Below are 20,621 nucleotides of genomic sequence, written 5' to 3' on the forward strand. Positions count from 1 at the left end.
AGAAAGAAAGAAAGAAAGAAAGAAAGAAAGAAAGAAAGAAAGAAAGAAAGAAAAAAAGAAAGATAGATGATAGATAGATAGATAGATAGATAGATAGATAGATAGATAGATAGATGAGGCCGGATTACAGCTTGGTGGTAGACATGCAGGAAGCCTTGATTCAATCTCTGGAATCAAATTAATTAGGTTGTCTTAGTTACTTTCTGTTGCTTCGATAAAACGCCCTGACAATCGCAGCTTACAGAAGAAAGGGTCTGACAATGGTGGGGAAGTTAAGGAGGCAGAACCTGAGGCGCTGGTCACACCGCATTCGCAGTCAGGAAGCTGAGGGCACACTGCTGCCCCCCTCTCCGCCTCTAGTTACACAGCCCAAGATCGCAGGCAGCGAACAGTGCCCGAGGCAGGCCCGTCTCTCTGGTGATCCCAGAGACTGTCCAGCTCTCGGTCACCACCAAGCACCACGGGGGTAGATTTTGCCATTAGACTCGGTGTCACTGGGGTTCGTCATCTCATGCGCTCTGTACCGGGTCACTTGGGTGATCCTGGCAGAGGGGTTTCTCAAGGTGGCACAGGCTATCCTCAGCTTCCCGGAGGTGGGGGGAGGGTTCTATCCATCTGCCCAGCAGCTATTAGAGGCAGGGCAAGTGAGCAGCATTAAGAACGGGTGTGCCTCCTTGCACTTCTCCAGCTACGCCATCGCCGACAACGCCTATCGCATGATGTGCTCAGAGCTCAACAACCACTTCATCCTCATCTCTGGGGAGAGCGGGGCTGGGAAGACAGAGGCCTCCAAGAAGATCCTCCAGTACTTCGCGGTGACCTGCCCCATGACAGAGTCACTCCAAATAGCCCGAGACAGGCTGCTGCTCTCCATCCCAGTCCTGGAGGTGAGTGGGTTCGAGGACCTCCTGAGGGGACTTCCAGGAAGCCCCCAGAGAAAAGCCCTCCTCTGCCCGGGGGCAGCAGTAAAAGAATAGCACAGGGCTGCAGAGGTGAAGGAGTTCATAGGCACTGTTGACAGCAAGGGACACGATCGTGCATGGAGGCTGGCAGGCTTGAATGGAATCCAGCAAGGCTCCACAAAGGCCTTGGACCCACAGCCCATCTTCCCAGCTGAGGGATGTGTCTGCTCAGAGGACTGGATTCTCCAGAGGTCTTGGGGGTCCAGTGGGATGAGTGACAAGAGCTCATGGGATTAGTAAACTCTGAAGCACACGTGACTTGCATTTTCCTCAAGCTGAAACCATCTGTCGTTTTTACCGAGACAGTTTGCTGGCTGACTCGGAACAAGTCACTGTGCCCTGGGTGGCTGCCCTGTGTGCAAGAGGTGCTCAGGCCAACGAGGTTTGCAGCTGGCCCTTGGGTGTGAGAAGGAATGGGGTGACAGGCTGCCAGGCACACCTGTGGAGGCAGAGAGAGTCAGATACTCTCCTGGGTCCTTTATAAGAGATCTCTTCAGAAATTGTAGGGGGATTCCCTCACTGCTTTTACCATGTCCAAATGTGGCATTAGAATTAGATCCTCTGTGCTTAATTACTCTTTCAGAAGTGTGCTTTCCCTTCCTAGCTCCTCCTCCTGTCTTCCATTTAATAACGATCATGTTGTTTGGGGGCAGGGGCCTGCCCAGCGCAGTGAGCCAAAGTGACACTGTGTGACATTTGTATTCGAAGGCTTTCGGAAATGCCAAAACAGTCCGGAACGACAACTCCAGCAGATTTGGGAAATACATGGACATCCAGTTTGACTTTCAGGTATGCTGAAATCCCTGTGCAGGCTCCGGGGGACCCCTCACCAAGACAACCTTCAGGAGAACGGCGTTATTGAGCCAAACCGTGGGGGAAATGCAGGGTCAGGATACATTTTTAAAGTGTGTGTGTGTGTGTGTGTGTGTATGTGTGTGTATGGAGATGCAGGTTCGCTCAGGAGCCTATGGCACAGCCCCCGTGTGGGGCTCAGAGGACAATTTCAGGTGTCCTCACCTTCTGCCTTGTTTGAGATAAGGCCTCTCGTTTCACCACTGTGTGGGACAGGCCAGCTACTCTGTGAGCTTCTTGGCAGCTCTGCTTCTCACCTGCTTTGAGAACGCTGAGGGCACAGCCTGAGGGTCCCAGCCCAGGCCCTCACACTGTAGAGCAAGCCCTTTACCTCCGAGCCATCTCCCCAGCCCCACCTCAGCCCCTGTGATAATTTTAGCACCCCGGGAGTTACCATAGTTCCACCTGTTGATGGACAAGAATTACCTCTGGCAAAGCCAGGTGTGGGTAGACACACGGATGGCTAGGAACCCACACACGTGGCTTCGGGGGTTCACGGTGAACCCATTAGAAAGCGGCCATCGCACCAGTGACAGGCTCCCGTGTAGCGAGGCTGTTGTCACGTGATCCAGAGAACAGCCCAGTGCTGTGGCACACAAGCTCAGCACGCAGGAGGCTGAGGCAGAAGGACCTACATAGACTGGAGCCAACCTGGGCTAGAGTGTGAGGGAGGAGCAGCGTTCCACTCACAGAGGTGTCCCACAGACGTGTAAACAGGTTCACCAGCAGCCCTGCTCACCAAGGCAGGAGACTGGGTACACCAGCCAGCCTGAGAGGGCTCCCTGTCCACTCACGGTTAACTCCGGGTGTGTTTACACAGTGAGGTGACACAGAGGTACCACAGCTCAGCATCACGCGGGGAGACCCTGGAGATGGACCAGCTACCATTTTTCATAAGGCTTGAAAACGAATGACAAATAAAGGGCCCACTGTGTGGGTGTGTGGCCTGCATGAGGGACCAACGACCTCCTCAGATAGGGTGGGGCAGGAAATACCTCAATCAAACACCATCCATTGTAGCGTGAAGGGAGCCATATAGCGGCACGTGAATGAATGAATGGTGGATGGATGGATGAATACATGAATGAGTGGTGCTACATACAGAATCAAAGTGCGTCTGTTGCGTGCGACCACACAGTCTCCCTACAGACCTATGTTCCAAGTGGCAAAGCAACAGACTGGGGCGCAGCAGCTCTCTGAGGTTTCAGATGAGCAGTGAAGTCTGCCTGGCTCAGGGCCTCCCCAAAGCTGACCTGTGAGCAGCCGATGGCATGCACGCAGACTCGGAAGAACACAGCGGGCAGGGACACTATTTTCACAGTCTCCACTTACATATAACCCAAAGTGAGTGGGGGGTGGCAAGGCGGCTCAGTGGGTAACGGGGCCTGCTGCAAAGTCTGAGGACCTGAGTTTGATCACTGAGACCCACACGGCGGGAGAGAATTCACTCCTGAAAGTTGTCCTCTGACCCCCAAACAAGGGCTGTGGCAGGAGCGCGAGCACACACATACATGCACACACACATACATGCACACATACATGCGTACACACACAAGGTATTTTTTTAAGTGGACAGATTTGCCTACAGCAAGTAGGTTCCTCAAATGTATCATGTTAACTGAGGGATGCCGGGGGGGGGGGATATATATATATATATATATATATATATATATATATATATATATATATATAATACACAGTGTAATGCCACACACTGCACTGCAGAATAGCCTAGAATTTACTCCAAAGCCCAGGCTGGCCTCAAATCCATGGCTATCCTCCTGCCTCAGCCTCCTGCATGCTGAGCTTGTGTGCCACAGCACTGGGCTGTTCTCTGGATCATGTGACAACAGCCTCACTACACGGGAGCCTGTCACCGGTGGGATGACTGCTTTCTAATGGGTTCACTGTGAACCCCCGCAGCCATGTGTGTGGGTTCCTAGCCATCCGTGTGTCCACTCACACCCGGCTTTGCCAGAGGTAATTCTTGTCCATCCAGAGGTAAAATTGTAGAGCTATGGTAACTCATTTAAATTACTACGAGGCTGAGGTAGGGCTAGGGAGATGGTAAAGTCATGTGTCACCATACCTGATGGCCTGGGTTCAATCCCCAGGACCCTCATGACAACTACGAGTGGTTGGTCCTGTGACCTCCACACCCAAACTGAGGTACACGTGTCCTCCCACATACACAAATGTGTGTGTGTGTGTGTGTGTGTGTGTGTGTGTGTGTGTGTGTGACTGAAATATTTGATTTTTAAAAAGAAATCTGTGTTTTTGGGAGTATGTGCTATGTGAGTGTGGGTGGCCACAGAGGCCAGAAGAGGGTTTCTGGTCCCCTGGCGGGGGAGTTACAGGAGGTTGTGAACTGCCTGATGTGCTGCTGGGATGTGAACTCCCTTCAAAAACTGTGCTGTCTCTCCAGGCATGAATCTTCTGAAAATCAGCACTAGATTCAGTAGGGACGAGGTCATCGTTCCAATGAATGATGCTCTTATTGACATTAAGTTAGTTATCATGAATTTAGAAGACCGTTGACCCTTACCTCACGCCATACACAAAAGCTAAATAGTACAGGTTGGCAAGAAGCTTTGATATGTACAAACACTACTACACAATACTCAAACCTGACGACCAAGTTTCGATCCCAGAACCCACATGGTGGAAGGAAGGAACCAAATCCTGAAAGTTGTCCCCTGATCTCCACATATGTGCTTTGGTACACATGTGTGCATGCTTGTGCACATGAACACACACTGATAAATATATTTTTACGTTATTTTTAAATTAGCATGAGGGACCTTTGTCCTGGATTATTAATATTTATTATTGATTTATCTTTTTGTTAAACAGCAGTTAGTCCTAAACTAACTGTATACCCAAATCACCACACAGAGACTGGGATTTATTTAATTAACCTAGAGCACAATGCTGGGCAATAGTTACTCCATCCTAAACCTGCAAGCCCACATAGTTTCCTTCCATTCAGATTTCACCCATTATACTTGCTTTTAGTCATATCTTAGGTCCGGTCCATCTCTCCACATGGTTCCAAGATCTCTCCTTCGGATTCTCCACTCCTACCCCTCGCTTCCTTCTCCTCTCTCAGGACCAGGATGTCCCACCCTATCCTCTCCATTGCTCAGCATTGTGGCTGGTTGTTTTTATTGATAATTTGTAACATGGTGGCATGTTTACACAAACTTGAGACAGATGATGCTTAGAATAAGCATCACAATGCAATGTCCAGATTGAAACCAGATAGTGGGGTAGAGAAATCAGCATTTGAATGAACAAGGGTAAATTATATACATTCCACAAGAACATTATACCAACAGACCTTAGTCTGAAACATTGAACAGTAAAACAAGGAGAGGAAACACCTTCCTGGCCTTGGAGTTGGCAAAACCAGAGCCAAGGAAACATCAGTCATTGACCCTGAGATATTGTTATTCATTCAAATTGTAAAGCTGCTGAGTTGGCCATGGTCCGTTCCTGTAATTGTAGCACTTGAGAGATGAGGCAGGAAAAGCATAAGTTTGGGGCTAGCCTGGACTACAGAGGAAAGCTGAAGCCAGTCTGGACTACGAGAATTCTGTTCTCCCTACACACACCCACACACACACACACCAAAAAAAAAACAAAACACCCTCAGCTAAACCACTGTTGTCTGTCAGGTCCGCAGCGGGAGGAGGCTTGTCATAGCTACCACCCTGCATTTTGTTTGTTTGCTTGCTTTGAAGGGTGTTCCTGTAGGTGGGCATGTCATCAGTTACTTGATCGAAAAATCCCGAGTCGTCCATCAAAACCATGGCGAGCGGAATTTCCACATCTTCTACCAGCTGCTAGCTGGCGGGGAAGCGGGGCGCCTTGCTTCCCTGGGGCTCGAGCAAGACCCCCAGCTGTACAAGTACCTCTCACAGGTTGGAAGGGCCGGTGCCTGGCTTCAGTGGCCTTTGGGAGGAGGGGGTTGGGCGCGTTTGCTGTTCTGGTTGTACCCTCCTGAATGACACTTGTCACATCCTCCCTCATGACAGACAGCTATCTCACCTCAGCAAAGCAACCGGGTGTCATGAGTGTGCAGCCCGTGGTAAAGTACCTGCTAAGCCCCTTGGTTTTGTACGAAGCCAAGGTGAGGGTTAGTCGCTGGTGCAGGTGTCACAGGCATTGCTGTCCCTCTCTGACCCCACTGGCCAACTGAGAAGAACCCTCTCCAGCTCCCCAGCCTCTGCTTTGAGAGCTCAGATGCGAAATGAAACAGCTCAGGCCGCCTGGGCCAGGGTCCTAAGGTGGCCAGGCCAGTGAAGCATTTGATTCCGCTAGCACCTTTCTTTGTCCAAAGCTTTTTTTTTTTTTTCTTTCCTTCTCATTGGGCCTGGCTTTGAGGTCACCTGAGGTCATTGCTGTAGAACGCAGGCGAGAGAACAAGGCTTTATAAAGCAAATGCCACAAAAACGAGAGGGCATACAGCCCTTAGTAAAAGAGCAGGAATAACTTTAAAGCCAAATGCAAAGGCTCAAAGACCCTGCACTGGATAACCCTGCAGCTGGTTCTTGGAGCAGGATGACAGATAGGGTTTGTTTTGTTTTGTTTTGTTTTGTTTTGTTTTGTAAGGACCTGGTTCTCCCAGCGTGGCCACATGTCTGTGTCATCTTTGGTACATAACCAGGAAGGGCTGATTGGTACAGGAGTGAAATGATGGCGCCCTTGGTCATTTCAACAGATATCTTCTCTTGCCTTTGGTAACCACATCTCTCTATGGACACACACACACACACACACACACCTTTATTCTTGTAGTTTGGTTTTTTGTTTTTTTTTTCCTGGCCCTACTGCTTCATTCAGACCTGTATGCCCCACTGGCTTTGCAAACAGTTCTAGCATTTTGCCAGTGTTTTGTTTTGTTTTGAGTCCATTTCCCGATGCCTACAGCACTGGGGAATCCTTTAGCTTTATTTTGCAGCTTGCACTGCTCTAAGCCAAGCGTGTGCCCCAAAGGGACAGATCTGCACACGGTTTTCCTCTGAGGGCAGGAGCAGATGTCCTATGGGAAGAAACAGCTGCTCAGCTTCCACGGGAACCCATTCCAGGACCCCTCTCAGATGGGATGGGAAAAGCCAAGGACGCTCAAGTCCGTTATATAAAACAGCAAAGTGTTTGCACGTGACCTATGAATCCTTCCGCATGTGCTAAGTTGTCTCCAGGTCCTCTGTGAGACCAAGCGCAGTATAAGTGCTGTTACAGGATGTTATGGGGCTGTGAAGATGGCTCAGTCAGTACAGTGTTTGCCACACAAGCCTGAGGAGCTGAGTCTGAATCCCTCACATCCACATCAGAAGTGAGGAGGCAGAGACAAGAGAGGGAACCCTTGAGGCTCACTCCCAGCCAGTCTAACCAAATCAGTGAGCTCTGGGGTCAGTGAGGGACTCTGCCTCAAAAACTAAGGTGGAGGGCGATCAGGAAAGACACCCAATGTGGACCTTTGGCCTCTGTGTGCAGGCTTGGAACCACGTGCACACACACACAGTAAGTAAACAGCTGTTGTGCTGGATTGTTCAGAGCATTAACAAGAGATGTCTGCACATGCCCAGTGAGACACAACCTGCCTGAATATTTCTGGTTACTCTGTTTTCCAAAAGTGTGAGTCTTATTCTGGCTGACTGTCTGGTGGATGCTGTGTATAATACAGAAATGTCTCAAGATGGCAAATCCTCAGGTAGTCAGCAAACTGGGAACACCGTGTACCCCAAATACAAAATAATTTTTTAAATATCTGTACTGTTTTCTCTTTAAATTGGGACAGTGTTGGGCCATGAACTTGGCTTGAGGGGTTAAGTTGCTTGGCTCGAAGCCTGATGGCCAGGGTTGATTTCCCCTGACATGTATCTTCCACACGGCAGAGGGACAGAAGCGATGCCTGCGGGTTGTCTCCGATCTCCACTCATGCGCCCTGGCATATGTGTGCCCACACACATATCCATTCACACACGAGAAGTAAATGCATGCGTGTGACATCAGCGGGTCTGTTACTTATTTAAAAGGCAACACTCGGGATTAACTGAGAAGCCCGGTCCCCCACCATTGCATCTTGCCTGCCAGTCTGTAAAGTGCACCCCCTCTCCTTCAGCGGGGCCTCCAGTCTAGCCCCACAGTGGGGGGGGGTTGGAAAATATCCCCAAGTTCATCAAGGCTGTCATCCAAATATAAACACTGCAATTTCTTTCCTTCGGCAAGAAATTAGACAAACGCCTTCCAGTTATTTAGCAAAACTGAAAAAGGGAAAGTGCTTTAAAACAGGTCCTGAAAATACAGTTCACTAGCTTTGAAGGTTTCTTGGGACAGGGAATTTTAAAGATAAAATACCAAATAAAATAGAAAATAAGGCTGGATGTTGGTGTTGCATGCCTTTAATTCCAGTACTGGGGAGACAGGGGCAGGCAGATCTCTGGATTTGAGGTCAGCCTGGTCTATAGAGTGAGTTCCAGGACAGTCAAGGCTACACAGAAAAACCCTGTCTCAAAAACAAACAAACAAAAACACACACACAAAACACACACACACACACAAAGAACTGATCTGTTAGATAGATTAAAACCTTCTTGTCTGTAGTTCCTGACATTACAGAAGTGGGTTATGCATTGTTAGAAAGCCACGTTGAGCTAGGAACAGGTGTGTAAATGCTCCACTGTCCTTAAAATGTCACTACCTGATCCAATTGTGTCACAGGGTCACTGTGCCAGAGAGACACCCATCAACGACAAGAATGACTGGAAAACTGTGTCCAGTGCCTTTTCTGTCATTGGTTTTACTGCAGCTGACCTTGAGGTAAAAGCCCTGGGGTTCTGCCTGGGTGGGGAGCCATCCTGTTTTCTTGGGGTTTGGTCACTGTAGGGCCACTGGACTCAGAAAATAAAGGCACACATCAGGGCCAGCGGAACTGATAACCAGTTAACATCCTGGATTGGGCTAGGGGATGGCACAGTGTAAGTGGGTCCCTGGGCTCGCTGGCCAGCCTGACTCACCCAGTAAGTTCCAGGCCAGTGAGATAAAGGAGGTCATGATGCCTGTGACCTGGATTGTCTTCTGTTCCATGCACATAAACACAAGCATGTGCCTGCACGTGTGTTCGAACACACATACATGTGAACATGCTTAGGGTAAAATACAGGGCCTCTTGTCATGTGAGCACTTTGAGTTAAACAATGAAGACTATTTGGTATAAACATGGCTCAAGTATTGTAGCTAGCCAGCTCTAAAAGATCATTCAAAGCCTAGTCAAATAGTAAATGGGCATTTACTATTTCTATTTACTCTTTCCTGTCAGCCTTAGTTTCTCCAGGGTGTTATGCAGAGGGGTGATATGGCCCTAACCCCAGGTTAAGTCCAGTCTCGGTTTAGCTCCACTGGGCTTGCACATTCACTCTTTACTCTTTAGTTTCGAAATGAACTGCATCGTGGGTAAACATTAACTAGAATTTTGTCTCTCTCTCTCTTTTTCTTTCTCCATTTTGATTATAAACCTGTTCGTCTTTCAAGGACCAAAATGTAGTTTTATAAAATAATAATACTTGAGACCGTGCAATTAGAAAATTAAATGGCTTGCCTGTAGGGTTTGTTGGTTTTGAGACAGGCTCTCACTATGTAGCCCAGGCTGTTTTGGAACTAATGATCCTCCTGCCTCAGCCTCCCAAGTGCTGGGGTTACAGGCATATGTCACCCTGGCTAGCTGGAAGTTTGTTTCAAACTGCTTTTGTTGTTGTAGTTGTTTTCAACACAGGGTTTCTCTGGGTAGCCTTAGCTGTCATGGAACTAGCTCTGTAGACCAGGCTGGCCTCAAACTCTTGAGAGATCCTCCTGCCTCTGCCTCCTGAGTGCTGGGATGAAAGGTGCGCACCACCACTGCCTGTTTATAAACTGCTTTTTATAAAATGTTTACACATTTACATTTTGTGCTGGAGGCTGAGAGCGGCTCCCCTCCACCACCTCTCCTCCTTAAGATAATTAGCATTGACGTTACCAGGGCCCATTTCTAGGGACAGGGCCCTGTAAACTGCAATGGGGCTTGCTGGAGGAGACACCTTAAAGCCGTTTGTCAGGGAGTTGCTGCTGACCTCTCTGTTGCTGCCCCCTACCCACATCTCTAGAACCTCTTTGGGATTATTGCCAGCGTCCTGCACCTGGGCAACATTTGTTTCAAGGAGGACAAACAAGGCTGTGCCAGCGTGCCAGACACCCACGAAATCAAGTGGATTGCCAAGGTGACCTTCTTTTCAGTAGAGCACAGTGGGTGGGGCGCGGAACCCCAGCAGCCCAGATGGCTGGCACCGTTCTTTCACTGGTGCCAGTTAGGAAGGTTAGAGGGAGCTGTGATCGGTGAACTTGTGTCTGTCTTTCTGTCTTTCTGTCTATCTGTCTGTCTGTCTCGGGCTCCCGGGTGCCGAGATTACAGGAGTACACCACCGTAGCTGGTCCAATGAGGCCCTTTCTGCCCTAAAGAACAGCAGGGAGGGAGGGTGGGTGGTGCTGGACCTGGAGAGGCCATGGGCTCACTATGGTCACTGAGTGACAATGGAATTCGTTCGTGCAGCTCCTGGGGCTCTGCCCGGCAGTTCTTCTGGAAGCTCTCACCCACAGAAAGATCGAAGCCAAAACAGAGGAGGTAAAACTGGCACCGGGGAGATGTGAGGCCCCTACCATGGCCGCCTGACTCAGATGGCAGCACTCAGCTGTCCTCCCTGAGAACAAACCCTGTAACCCCACCCACCAGGCCCTGAGGGGCTCAGCTCTTGCTGGGGTCCCAGCCTCGCCTCCCTACACCTGTACCCTCATTCCTCCATCCCCATTAATCATCACCTCTCATCCCTTATGCCTCTACCCCACCCCTTACCCCGTCCCCACCCTCTAACCCCACCCCTTACTCCCCATCCCTTACCATATACCCACCCCTTACTCCCTACCCTTTACCCCATCCCCACTCCTTTCCCCCATCCCTTACCCCATCCCCACCCCTTACTCCCTACCCTTTACCCCATCCCCATCCCTTTCTCCCATCCCCACCCTTTCCTCCCCCATCCCTCTCCACCCCAGCTCTTGCCTTGAACTTACTGCATCCTTCCTCACGGGGTCTTTGTGCAGGCTGTTCCCACTGCTGGCATACCTTTCCCTGTTCTTCATCCTTTGGCCCTCAGAGCCCTGAGTCAAACACCCTCCCCATCACCCACCTCACCCTCATGTTTCTCCTCGTGGACCTGCCACTTTCAGTCTGCGCGATGGCTTTCCTTTGTGTGAACCTTTGAATGTTTTGTCGGAACGCCCGTCTCTGCCCCAAGCTGAGCCCACAAACACCAGGACTGTTCGTCTGGGTCCTGGTCTCCTAACTTGTATCCTTGGCTCAGTCACCATCAAAGACTAGTGGAAAAACCGAGGGCGGGGCTAGTCCTGTCTAATGACCCACCTTACCCTTCTTTCCAGGTGATATGCCCACTGACAGGAGAACTCTCTGTTTATGCTAGAGATGCCATGGCAAAGGCTGTTTACGGACGGACATTTACTTGGCTGGTCAATAAAATCAATTCTTCCTTAGTTAACAAGGTGAGTCAGCACATGCTGGGCGTCTCGTTCTCGCTAACGCGGTAATGTCTCACAGTCATCGCAGTCCTCGATGTGGAGTGGCTGTGGGGACGAACTGTAAGCTCCTCGTGGGTAGGGGTTATGTCTTTTTGGGTCTTCCAATGTCTTGCACACAGCTGGTGTGCACACCGGTCGGCTTGGCAGTGCTTCCCAAAGTCTGGGGAAGTGAGTCAGAAGGCAAGGCGTTGCTCGCCTAGGAAAGCCACAGGCAGGTCCAGCTGAGAAGCCAACAGGAGGAGCAGGCTAGCAGGCCCCAAAGGTTACCCTGTAAGCCAACGTTGAGGAAAGAGACCGGAGCCATGTGCTTTATAGCTGTGCCCTAATTAGGGTCAGCAACGGGTACCGCAAAACAAGCCTAGCTCAGTCTGTCCGTTTTCCAGTACTCTAACGGATGATGATGAGGAACAGAATATCAAGAGAGAAGGAGGAGCATCCTCTATGCATCTCCTCTGCTCTCTTTCTCTTCGTAGGAAGTCGGGAGCATCAGGTCATGGGGTCTCTGCTCTGATGTTCTTATCCCGATGATGGCCTCCCAAAGTCCCCTCTGCCAAACTCCATAGTAAAAATTGGTTTCCATCTCTTAAAGCCTCGCTGTGAAGATTAAGTTTCAACACAAGAGACTTCGGGTGAGGGCTAGACAGATGGCTGGGGAGGGGGTGGAGTGAGGGGGTGGCTGGAGAAATGGCTCTAGCTGCTCTTCCAGAGGTCCTGAGTTCAATTCCCAGCAACCACATGGTGGCTCACAACTATCCCTAGTGAGATCTGGTGACCTCTTCTAGTATGCAGGCAGAACACGGCATATATAATAAATAAATAAATCCTTTAAAAAAAGAAAGCTGGCTCGGTGGTTAAAAGCACTTGCTGCTCTTGCAGAGGACCCGTGTTTGGTTCACAGCAGCAATGTTGGGCAGCTCAGAGCTGCCTGTAACATTAGCTCCAGGGGACCCAATGCCCTCTACTGGCTGCCGCAGGCACCTGCAAACAGGTGGCGGATGCACAGAGACACATTAAATAAGTGTTTAAAAACAAAGCAGCTTAGGGAGAGCCACAGCACTAGCAGCTAACGGCGTGCATTTTTCTAGGACTTCACCCAAAAGACTGTGATTGGGTTGTTGGACATCTACGGCTTTGAAGTCTTTGACAAGAATGGGTGAGTTGGCACCGCCTGCCTGCTGTGCGAGCCTCTTGGTTTTAGTCAGAGCCTACGTCGTGGCTAAGGAGCCTGGACTTGGTGTCCCTGTCCCTAGATCCACAGCCCTCCATTCACATGCTGTTCCAGGCAAGCGCTCTGCCCACGGGCTGCGTCCCTAGCCACTCTCACACTGCCCCGCAAGTAGAACTGTAAAAAACCCGAGCCCGTTTCCACATGATCCTCCCCTTAAATTAGCCGACTGCTCTGCAGATAAGAGCCGTGGGCTCACAAACAAGATGTCTGGTTGTGCCTGGTCTGTCTGCATGTTTTGTGTGATCGAGATCCCCTGCGTCTCTAGTTTTGAACAGTTCTGTATAAATTACTGCAACGAGAAACTGCAGCAGCTGCTGATAGAGAGGACGCTGAAGGCCGAGCAGGCCGAGTACGAATCCGAAGGCATCGAGGTAAGCGTTGGGCCTGTAAGCTGGGCTGCAGGGAGAAGGGCTGGGAGGGATGGGGGGAGGGTGCAGGGCTGTGACCCAGGAACACACTGGTGACCCACTCTACCCCCCAGCTCCACCCCGGCCCTCCTCACTCATTTGGGCAATGTTACCTCACTGGATATTTCTTGGGTTGAGGGGTTTTAGTTCTTCCCTAGGAAAATGCTTGGGATATTTAGACAGAATCATTTAAGGATTTTAAATTTCAGTATTTTGCGTGTGTTTGCATGATGTGGGTGTTGGTGGGCCAGGCACAAAGGACAACTTCAGAGCCAGGTCTCTCCTCCACCTTTGCATGAGTTCCAGGGACTGCACTCAGGGTATGAGGCTTGTGTGGCAAAATCTTGGCCTGCTGAGTCACCTCACCAGCCCCCAAAGCATCATTTAAAAAAAAGACTTTCTTTTAAGTTGTGTGTGTGTGTGTGTGTGTGTGTGTGTGTGTGTGTGTGTGTGCGCGCGCGCGTGCGCACGTCAGTACAGCAGAGGCCAGAAAGGGGCAGGTTCTCCTGGAGCCAGAGTTACAGGCAGTTATAAGCCACACGATGGGCATGCTGGGAGAATGCTTCTGGCTTGTCGTTTTAGTGGGAGCCCGTCCAGTACTTCAACAACAAGATCATCTGTGACTTGGTAGAAGAGAGGCACAGAGGGATCATCTCTATTTTGGTGAGAAACCCACGGCCTGGCTTGTTCCCTGGGTGTCTGCCACAGTTGGGTGAGTGCTGCCAGAGCTCGCAAGGCCCTGCACCTCACACAGATTGCCATGGGTTTGAGGACAGCCTGGGCTACATTTAAGTTCAAAGGCAGCCTAGGCTACAGAATGGGATGTCTCCAAATGTGAGTGTGTGTCTGTGTTTGGTTTTGTGTGTCTGTGTTTGTTTTTTTGTGTGTGTGAGTGTATATGTGTGAATGATGTGTGTGTGTGAGAGTGTTTGTATGTGCATTTGTTTGTGTGTGTTTGAGTGTGTGTGAATGTTTTGCTGCTTGGTGAAAGCACTTAGATTCTGAATTTGCCAGCGTATGCCATGGTGTGGGGCTGAGATGTCTTCTTTTCATTTGAAAGGATGAAGAATGCATCCGCCCAGGCCCTGCTACAGACTTGAGTTTTCTGGAGAAGCTGGAGGAGAAAGTGGGCACACATGCCCACTTCCAAACGTGCGTCCTTTGTTCGAAGGGCTGTCCTGTGGGGAGAGTGCTGTGTCCTCTTTCTTGGACCCGTGTCCAAGCACAAGTCCTTCGGGCCAGAGAGAGGGCTCAGTGGGTAGAAGCCCATGCTGTGCAAGCGTGAGGCCCTGAGCTCAGCTCGCAGCACCCACGTGAAAAGCTTGGTCCATAACCAAAGGGCTGTGGCTGCTGAGACCAGAGGAGGGCTGGGGCTCGCTGGGGCCAGCCTAGCTCTGGGTTCAGTGAGAGACCCTGTCAGAAGAACAAGGCAGAGTGACGGAGCAGGACAGCAGTGTCCGTCCTCCTCGGATCTCTGTGTGCCCAGCACATACACACGATCATATATACACACGCGCATGCAGTACAGTGACTGTGCATACAAAACGGCATCCTGAAAACGGGTCCATACGCCAGCATGCCCTTGTTAGCAGAAATCGGACTGGCAGGAACTGTAAGTAGAGTGTCCTGCTTTGTTCAGCGGTGGTGATGTTCCATGCGTGGTGCGGGTGTGAGATAGTCCTTCTGAACGTTTAGGTACGGTAGGCACAGCCAGATGCAGTGACACAGGCTAGTCAGCCCAGCACCCGGAGGCTGAGCAGGGAATCAGGAATCAGCCGGGGCCACACTGAAGGACACTGTCTCAGAAGACCTTAAAACAAATGAACAAGTAAGTAAAACCTGGTGATGAGGGCTGGCGCTCAACCTGGCGTGGGCAAAGCCCTGGGCTTCATTCCAGCACTGGCAAAACAAAAATGAAGAGTGAGCCGGGTCTAAAATAGCGATGGCAGTGTGAATGTGCAGCAGGGAGTACGTGTGTGTGTGTGTGTGTGAGAGAGAGAGAGAGAGTGAGTGTGTGAGTTTGTACATGTGAGTTACAGGCAGTTGTGAGCTGCCCTATGTGGGTGTTGGGAAATGAACTTGAATGGTCTGCAGGAGCAGCAAGTGCTCTGAACTGCTGAGTCAGCTCTCCGGCCCCTGAATGTTTACCTCTGTAACCCCAGGGCCAACCAGAAGCATCCATAATAGCCCAGAGAGGAAATCCAAGTCTTAACTTAGTCTATGGGACAAATAAGAGAAAATGTAAGCGTGACCTAAGGGCAGCATGCGCTTTCTGTTAAACCTGCTCTTGGGAGCCAGGGGCAGGTAGAGCTCTGAGTCTGAGGCGAGCTTGGTCTACACCGCAAGTTCCTGGTCAACCAGAGGTGTGTATATATATGTAGATTTATACATATATGTATATATATATATATGTATATATATGTGTGTGTGTGTATGTGTATATATATATATATATATATATATATATATATATATATATATATATAAAATCTCGGTGCTGTACTGATGGTTCAGTGGTTAGCATCCTCCTTCAGAGTATCCAAGTTCATTTTCCAGCTCCCAAATGGCAGCTCACCTGCCAGTTCCAGGGGATTTGATGCCCTCTCTTGGCCTCCTCAGGCACTACATGTGTTCAGTGCACAGATGGTACATGCAGGCAAAACACACACATACACACTCATAGATACACACATACACACACATTCCCTCACACAAACACACAAGCATACACACTCATAGACATATGCACACATACACACAATTCACACACACACATACACACGCTCTCACACACAAAACACAGACACACAAATAAATCTTTTTAAAAGTGCTGAGCTGGGTGAGCAGTCAGAGGCGGAGCAGATGCTGAGTGAGAGCATGAGGCATCCGCATGTACACAGACACACAGACACAGAAGAACACACACAAGCACACATGCATAAATAACATATTTTTGAACAGAAACAACTTGATTTTGAGCATCAGGAGTGTAGCTCGGCAGTCAGGGGCTCCCATGCCTGCGATCTGGCTTCAGTCCCCAGCACCAGCAAATGAACAAACGAACAAACAAAAAGAGACCTGGCCTTGAATCGCCGACCCAGCACGACCTCTTCTTGAGTAGGTGAGGCCGATGCAAGCAATCTCTTCTGCTTGAACCCCTTCTGCAAGGTAGGATATCACCACCCGCTACCCAGCTCTGTGATGCTCCAAAGAAATTGCACTGGCAGTGGCCCTATCAGACCCGGAAGACACATGGATGAAGTTGCACGTGCAAATGAAATAAGCATGGAAAATGAACTGTGGCTCAGTCACAAATGCTCAATCATTGGGACTCAGGGTCTGTCCACTAGGCTGGCTGCCTGGCCAGGGAGCTGCAGGGACCAGCCTGACTCCAGGTTACAGATCCATACGCCAAGCCTGACTTTTTTTAAAACCTGGGTTCTAGAAATCAAACTTGGGTCACATGTTTGCACAGCAAGCATTTTGCCAGATGAACTATCTCACCATACCTTTTAAAAATACATATATTAATTTACCACACTGTGTGGCAGTCAGAGGACACTTGGGGGAGTCAGTTCTGTACTTCCAGGCGGCAGGTCCCAGGGATCGAACTCAGGTCATCAGGTTTGGTGGCGAGTGCCTGTACCTGCTGAGCCATCTAACTGGATCACCATCACCATCGTCATCATCACCACTTCTCTTTCCTCCTCCTCTTCTTTCTCCTCTCTTCCTCCTTCAAAACTTCTTTCTCCTCTGCTTTCTTTCTCCTCTCTTCTTCCTTCTCTTCTTCTTCCTCCTCCTCTTTTTCCTCTCCTTTTTGAGACAGGGTCTTACTACGCAGACTTGGGTAGCCCAAAGTTTGCTTTGTAGACCAGGCTGGCCTTAGATTCAGAAAGATCTTCCCATCTCTTGAGTACTGGAATTAAACTCATGTGCCACCATACCTAACCTCTTTTTTTCTTTTTCTTTTCTTTTTTTTTTTTTTTTTTTTTTTGTCGTTTGTTTTTGTTTGTTTTAATGAGGTTAATGAGGTTAAGGGCAATTGTTGCCCTTCCAGGGGACCCAGAGTTTGAATCTCAGCACTCACATGTCTCTAACTCCCCTTCCAGGCATCCATCATCATCTTCTGGCCTCGACAGGCACCAGGAACAAATGTGGCACACAGACACATACTCAGGCAAAACGTCCACATATACAAAACTTAAGAATAAAACAAAAACCCTTCGTTGTTAAGGGGACCTGGGGCTTTATGTTTGCCTGACAAGAGTTCTACTACCCAGTCATGGCCCCAGCCTCAGGTTGTTTGACGTGCACAAAAACGAAACTTGAATGTTTCTCACAGACAAAAGTATGTTTTTTTTTCTCACTAGCTTATTTGAAGGAAGGCTCTAATTTTGAGAGACCTGATACACAGCCAGACAGAGGAAGCCAGGCTCTCTGAAGCCTCCATGGAGTCAGCTTCAATGCAGATGGCAATGTCCCTGAGCAGCTGGCCCAGGATTTTGCTGTCTCTCTTGCTGCCATGGAGGAGAAAGGATCAGGTGGTCTGTGTTTGTGTCTTGCAGCCGGAAGCTGGCTGGTCCAAGGGGCCGGAAGAGGATCGGCTGCCTGGAGTTCTGCCTCCTGCACTACGCAGGAGAGGTCACTTACTGCACCAAAGGTGAGTGGCAGAGGCTGTGGGTCAGAGCCACACAGGTGCCCACGTGTGCACAGGTCCCCACATCCTCCAAGGAAATGCTATCTGTGGCCACCCCAAAGTTGCATTCAAGCGTGCCGCCTGAAAGGTCTTGTTTTATTTATTAGCTGGGATACAGCTAATGGGCATTCTTCTGCCAGTGAGATGAGCCAATGCAAGACAAGTTAAAGTTTTATAAATGCAGGTTTATTGGGAACAGCTCTTGGCGGGTTCACCGGTCCCAAGGAATGGGGCCAGGGAAGTCGCCTTGCAGGGGCCAGACAGAAAAGCGGGGTTGGGGGGGGAGAAAGGGTATACACAGAGAGAGGAGAGATGCGGGGGTGGGGACGGGGACCAAAATGTCTGCATTATACAGTGAAGAGCTTCTTCACTGTATAGGGAGGGGAAGCCTAGGATTACAGGCCTGTGCCCCACACCTGCATTTTCCATGGGTCACCACCTGAGCCATCTCCCAGTCTCTCAATGTGCGTTTCACAGGAATGAAACTCACAAGCTGACACCTGAGAGCTGCTTATTGGGCCTTTTGACACTGCTGCTTTTACTCGTGCTGTTCAATTCCTGGGTTGGCTACTGGGGAGCACTGGGATCAAAGGCGTGTGTCACCACTCCTGATTCTTAAGGACTCTGTAGACCAGGCTGGGGGTGTGGCTCAGCTGGTAGAGTTCCAGCCTAGCTGCATTAATTCCTGGTTTCGGCCTCTAGAACCATGTGAACCCAGGCATGCTGATAAATGCCTATAATCTCGGTGGTTGGTGGGTAGAGGCAGGAGACCAGCTGCTTAGTGGCTGGATGCCAACCTGGGCCATATGAGACCCAGTTCAAAAAGCCAAGGGAGAAGGGCTGGGCATAGTGACTTACACCTTTAATCCCAGCACTCAGAGGCAGAGACAGGAGGGTCTTTGTAAATCAGAGGCCAGCCTGGTCTACAGAGCAGTCAGAGCTGTATGGGAGGACTGTCTAAAACAACCAACCAAACAAGAAAACAAACAAACAAACAGAAAGCTGCCAGGGGGTGGAAAAGGACACCATTGGAGTTTGCCTTTCTCAGTTGGGCTGATTTTCCTAGTAAGCCACATGGTCTCAGCTGGCCACCCAGGGCTCCATTGTCTCTGCCAGGAGGTCATTGCTCCTGGATCACTTAGAATCAAGGACACACATCATACAGCAGCCTGCTGTAAATTTACCTCTGAGGACCCGGACCTCAGCCTGGAGAGCTGTCCCCTAGAGTATCTGGAACCCTAGAGTTATCCTCCCAGAATATCTGGCTCTCTCTGGGGTTATAAAGGAACAGCGTCCCCCTCTGTCTGGGGACATGTAGGGTGTGTGCCCCATGGTGTCCTGCTCTGTCATTGCAGGTAGGGGAGGCCCTTCTAGCATGAGTGGAGGCCTGGGTGTTGCTCCATGCTTAGCACACAGCACAGCTCATGGCTCACTGCCTGGTCCAATGCCTTTCTCCCCCCACCTCAGACATCATCAGGATGTGTCTTAGCAACTAGTCAGTGTGGAATCGCATTGAGTCAGACTCTTTTTTTTTTTTTTTAAACAGGATTCTTGGAGAAAAACAACGACCTGCTATACAGACACCTGAAGGAGGTAAGGGTGAATCTTCACCCTCCATGCTCAGGGAGGACACAGCCTGTGGCAGAAGTCAGTGGTGGCTCTGGGTTTTCTGGAACTTTCTTGCCCATGGGCTATGGCCTAAGCTGAGACCACAGGCGGTCTATCCTCCTAGCAAGCGCTGTGAAGTAGAGACAAGAGGACCAGGGCTTTGAAGTCAGCCCCAGCCTCCCGAAGAGACTACATATGACCCTGTCTAAGAAAACCCAGAGAATTTCCTGTTTTAAGGCTGAACGACATTTTAGTAGAGAAATACAAGGGCCTTTTTTTTTTTTTTTAATAGTCTCAATTGTATTAAGTTAAAGACTTCTTCCAGATGTGGCCGTACACAACCGTAACCCCAGCACTTGAGAGGGGGAAATAGGAGGATATCTCACTTAAGGTGAGCCTGGGCTAGCTAGTGGACATGTGCAAAATAAAAACACAAAATCAGCAATGGGAAGAGGATGATGACGATGACAAAGACAGAGGCTGGGACTGTGGCTCACACGGGCAAGGCACCAAGTACGATTTGTAAACAAGAAAAGAATACAAAGGGGGTGTGTTTTTGTTATAACAGATCATTTTGAAAATTGATGGAGCGGGACCAGCCGATACAGAGCCTAGAGTCTTTGGCGTCATGCCACCGTGTGTGTCTCCTGAGAGGCAGCACCTGCCGGTTTCTGAGTTCCCCTCTAGGTGGCTAAGGCCAGCCGGTTTCCTTTCTCCACACAGCAGTACATGGCACATCGCTCACTCCCGCCTTCTTCTGCCTGACTCTTCGTAGGTCGGCTTACTCCAGAGCACTAGGGTGGGCTGCGAGTGGAACCCGGGGTCTCACGACAAGAAGTGAGCAATCCGAAGCCCCTTTCCCCATTTCTTTGTGCTTCTCTCCCACTCTCCTGTAGTGGGGTGTCTCTTCAAGTGCTCACAGACTGGGTGGCTCTGCTGCCTTCTCACGGCCTATGGCGAGTCCCAGAGCAGTGAGTTCAGTGCTGGTTCTTCTTCACACAGGTGCTGTGCAGGTCCAAGAACAGCATCCTGAGGGAGTGTTTCCTGGTGGCAGAGCTTGAAAACTGGAGGCGGCCACCCACGGTGAGATGCTGGGGTGAAGTTAGTAAGGAAACAAGAGTCACAGGGGGACAGGGACTACTCTCTACCTGCTCCTCTAAAGCCACTCTCCCTCCCTTTACAGATAACTACAACGTGTGTGTGTGTGTGTGTGTGTGTGTGTGTGTGTGTGTGTGTGTGTG

At 49.9% G+C, this 20,621-nt stretch overlaps 1 protein-coding gene across 1 annotated transcript in view; it reads left to right on the forward strand.

The window, feature by feature from the left end:
• Myo1h (myosin IH) overlaps nucleotides 1-20,621 on the forward strand; it is a 38,461-nt gene that overhangs the window by 3,003 nt on the left and 14,837 nt on the right. The window contains exons 3-16 of the mRNA XM_055606091.1: nucleotides 689-887; nucleotides 1,671-1,751; nucleotides 5,558-5,737; nucleotides 8,541-8,639; nucleotides 9,959-10,072; nucleotides 10,402-10,473; nucleotides 11,286-11,405; nucleotides 12,527-12,594; nucleotides 12,935-13,040; nucleotides 13,659-13,739; nucleotides 14,137-14,228; nucleotides 17,642-17,736; nucleotides 19,319-19,365; nucleotides 20,383-20,463. Of these exons, the coding sequence (XP_055462066.1) occupies nucleotides 689-887; nucleotides 1,671-1,751; nucleotides 5,558-5,737; nucleotides 8,541-8,639; nucleotides 9,959-10,072; nucleotides 10,402-10,473; nucleotides 11,286-11,405; nucleotides 12,527-12,594; nucleotides 12,935-13,040; nucleotides 13,659-13,739; nucleotides 14,137-14,228; nucleotides 17,642-17,736; nucleotides 19,319-19,365; nucleotides 20,383-20,463 (1,435 nt within the window). The remainder of the gene's footprint in view (nucleotides 1-688; nucleotides 888-1,670; nucleotides 1,752-5,557; nucleotides 5,738-8,540; nucleotides 8,640-9,958; nucleotides 10,073-10,401; nucleotides 10,474-11,285; nucleotides 11,406-12,526; nucleotides 12,595-12,934; nucleotides 13,041-13,658; nucleotides 13,740-14,136; nucleotides 14,229-17,641; nucleotides 17,737-19,318; nucleotides 19,366-20,382; nucleotides 20,464-20,621) is intronic.

The sequence above is a fragment of the Psammomys obesus genome, unplaced genomic scaffold (assembly GCF_907164565.1).
Source record: "Psammomys obesus unplaced genomic scaffold, mPsaObe1.curated_primary_1811, whole genome shotgun sequence".
NCBI classification, from domain to species: domain Eukaryota; kingdom Metazoa; phylum Chordata; class Mammalia; order Rodentia; family Muridae; genus Psammomys; species Psammomys obesus.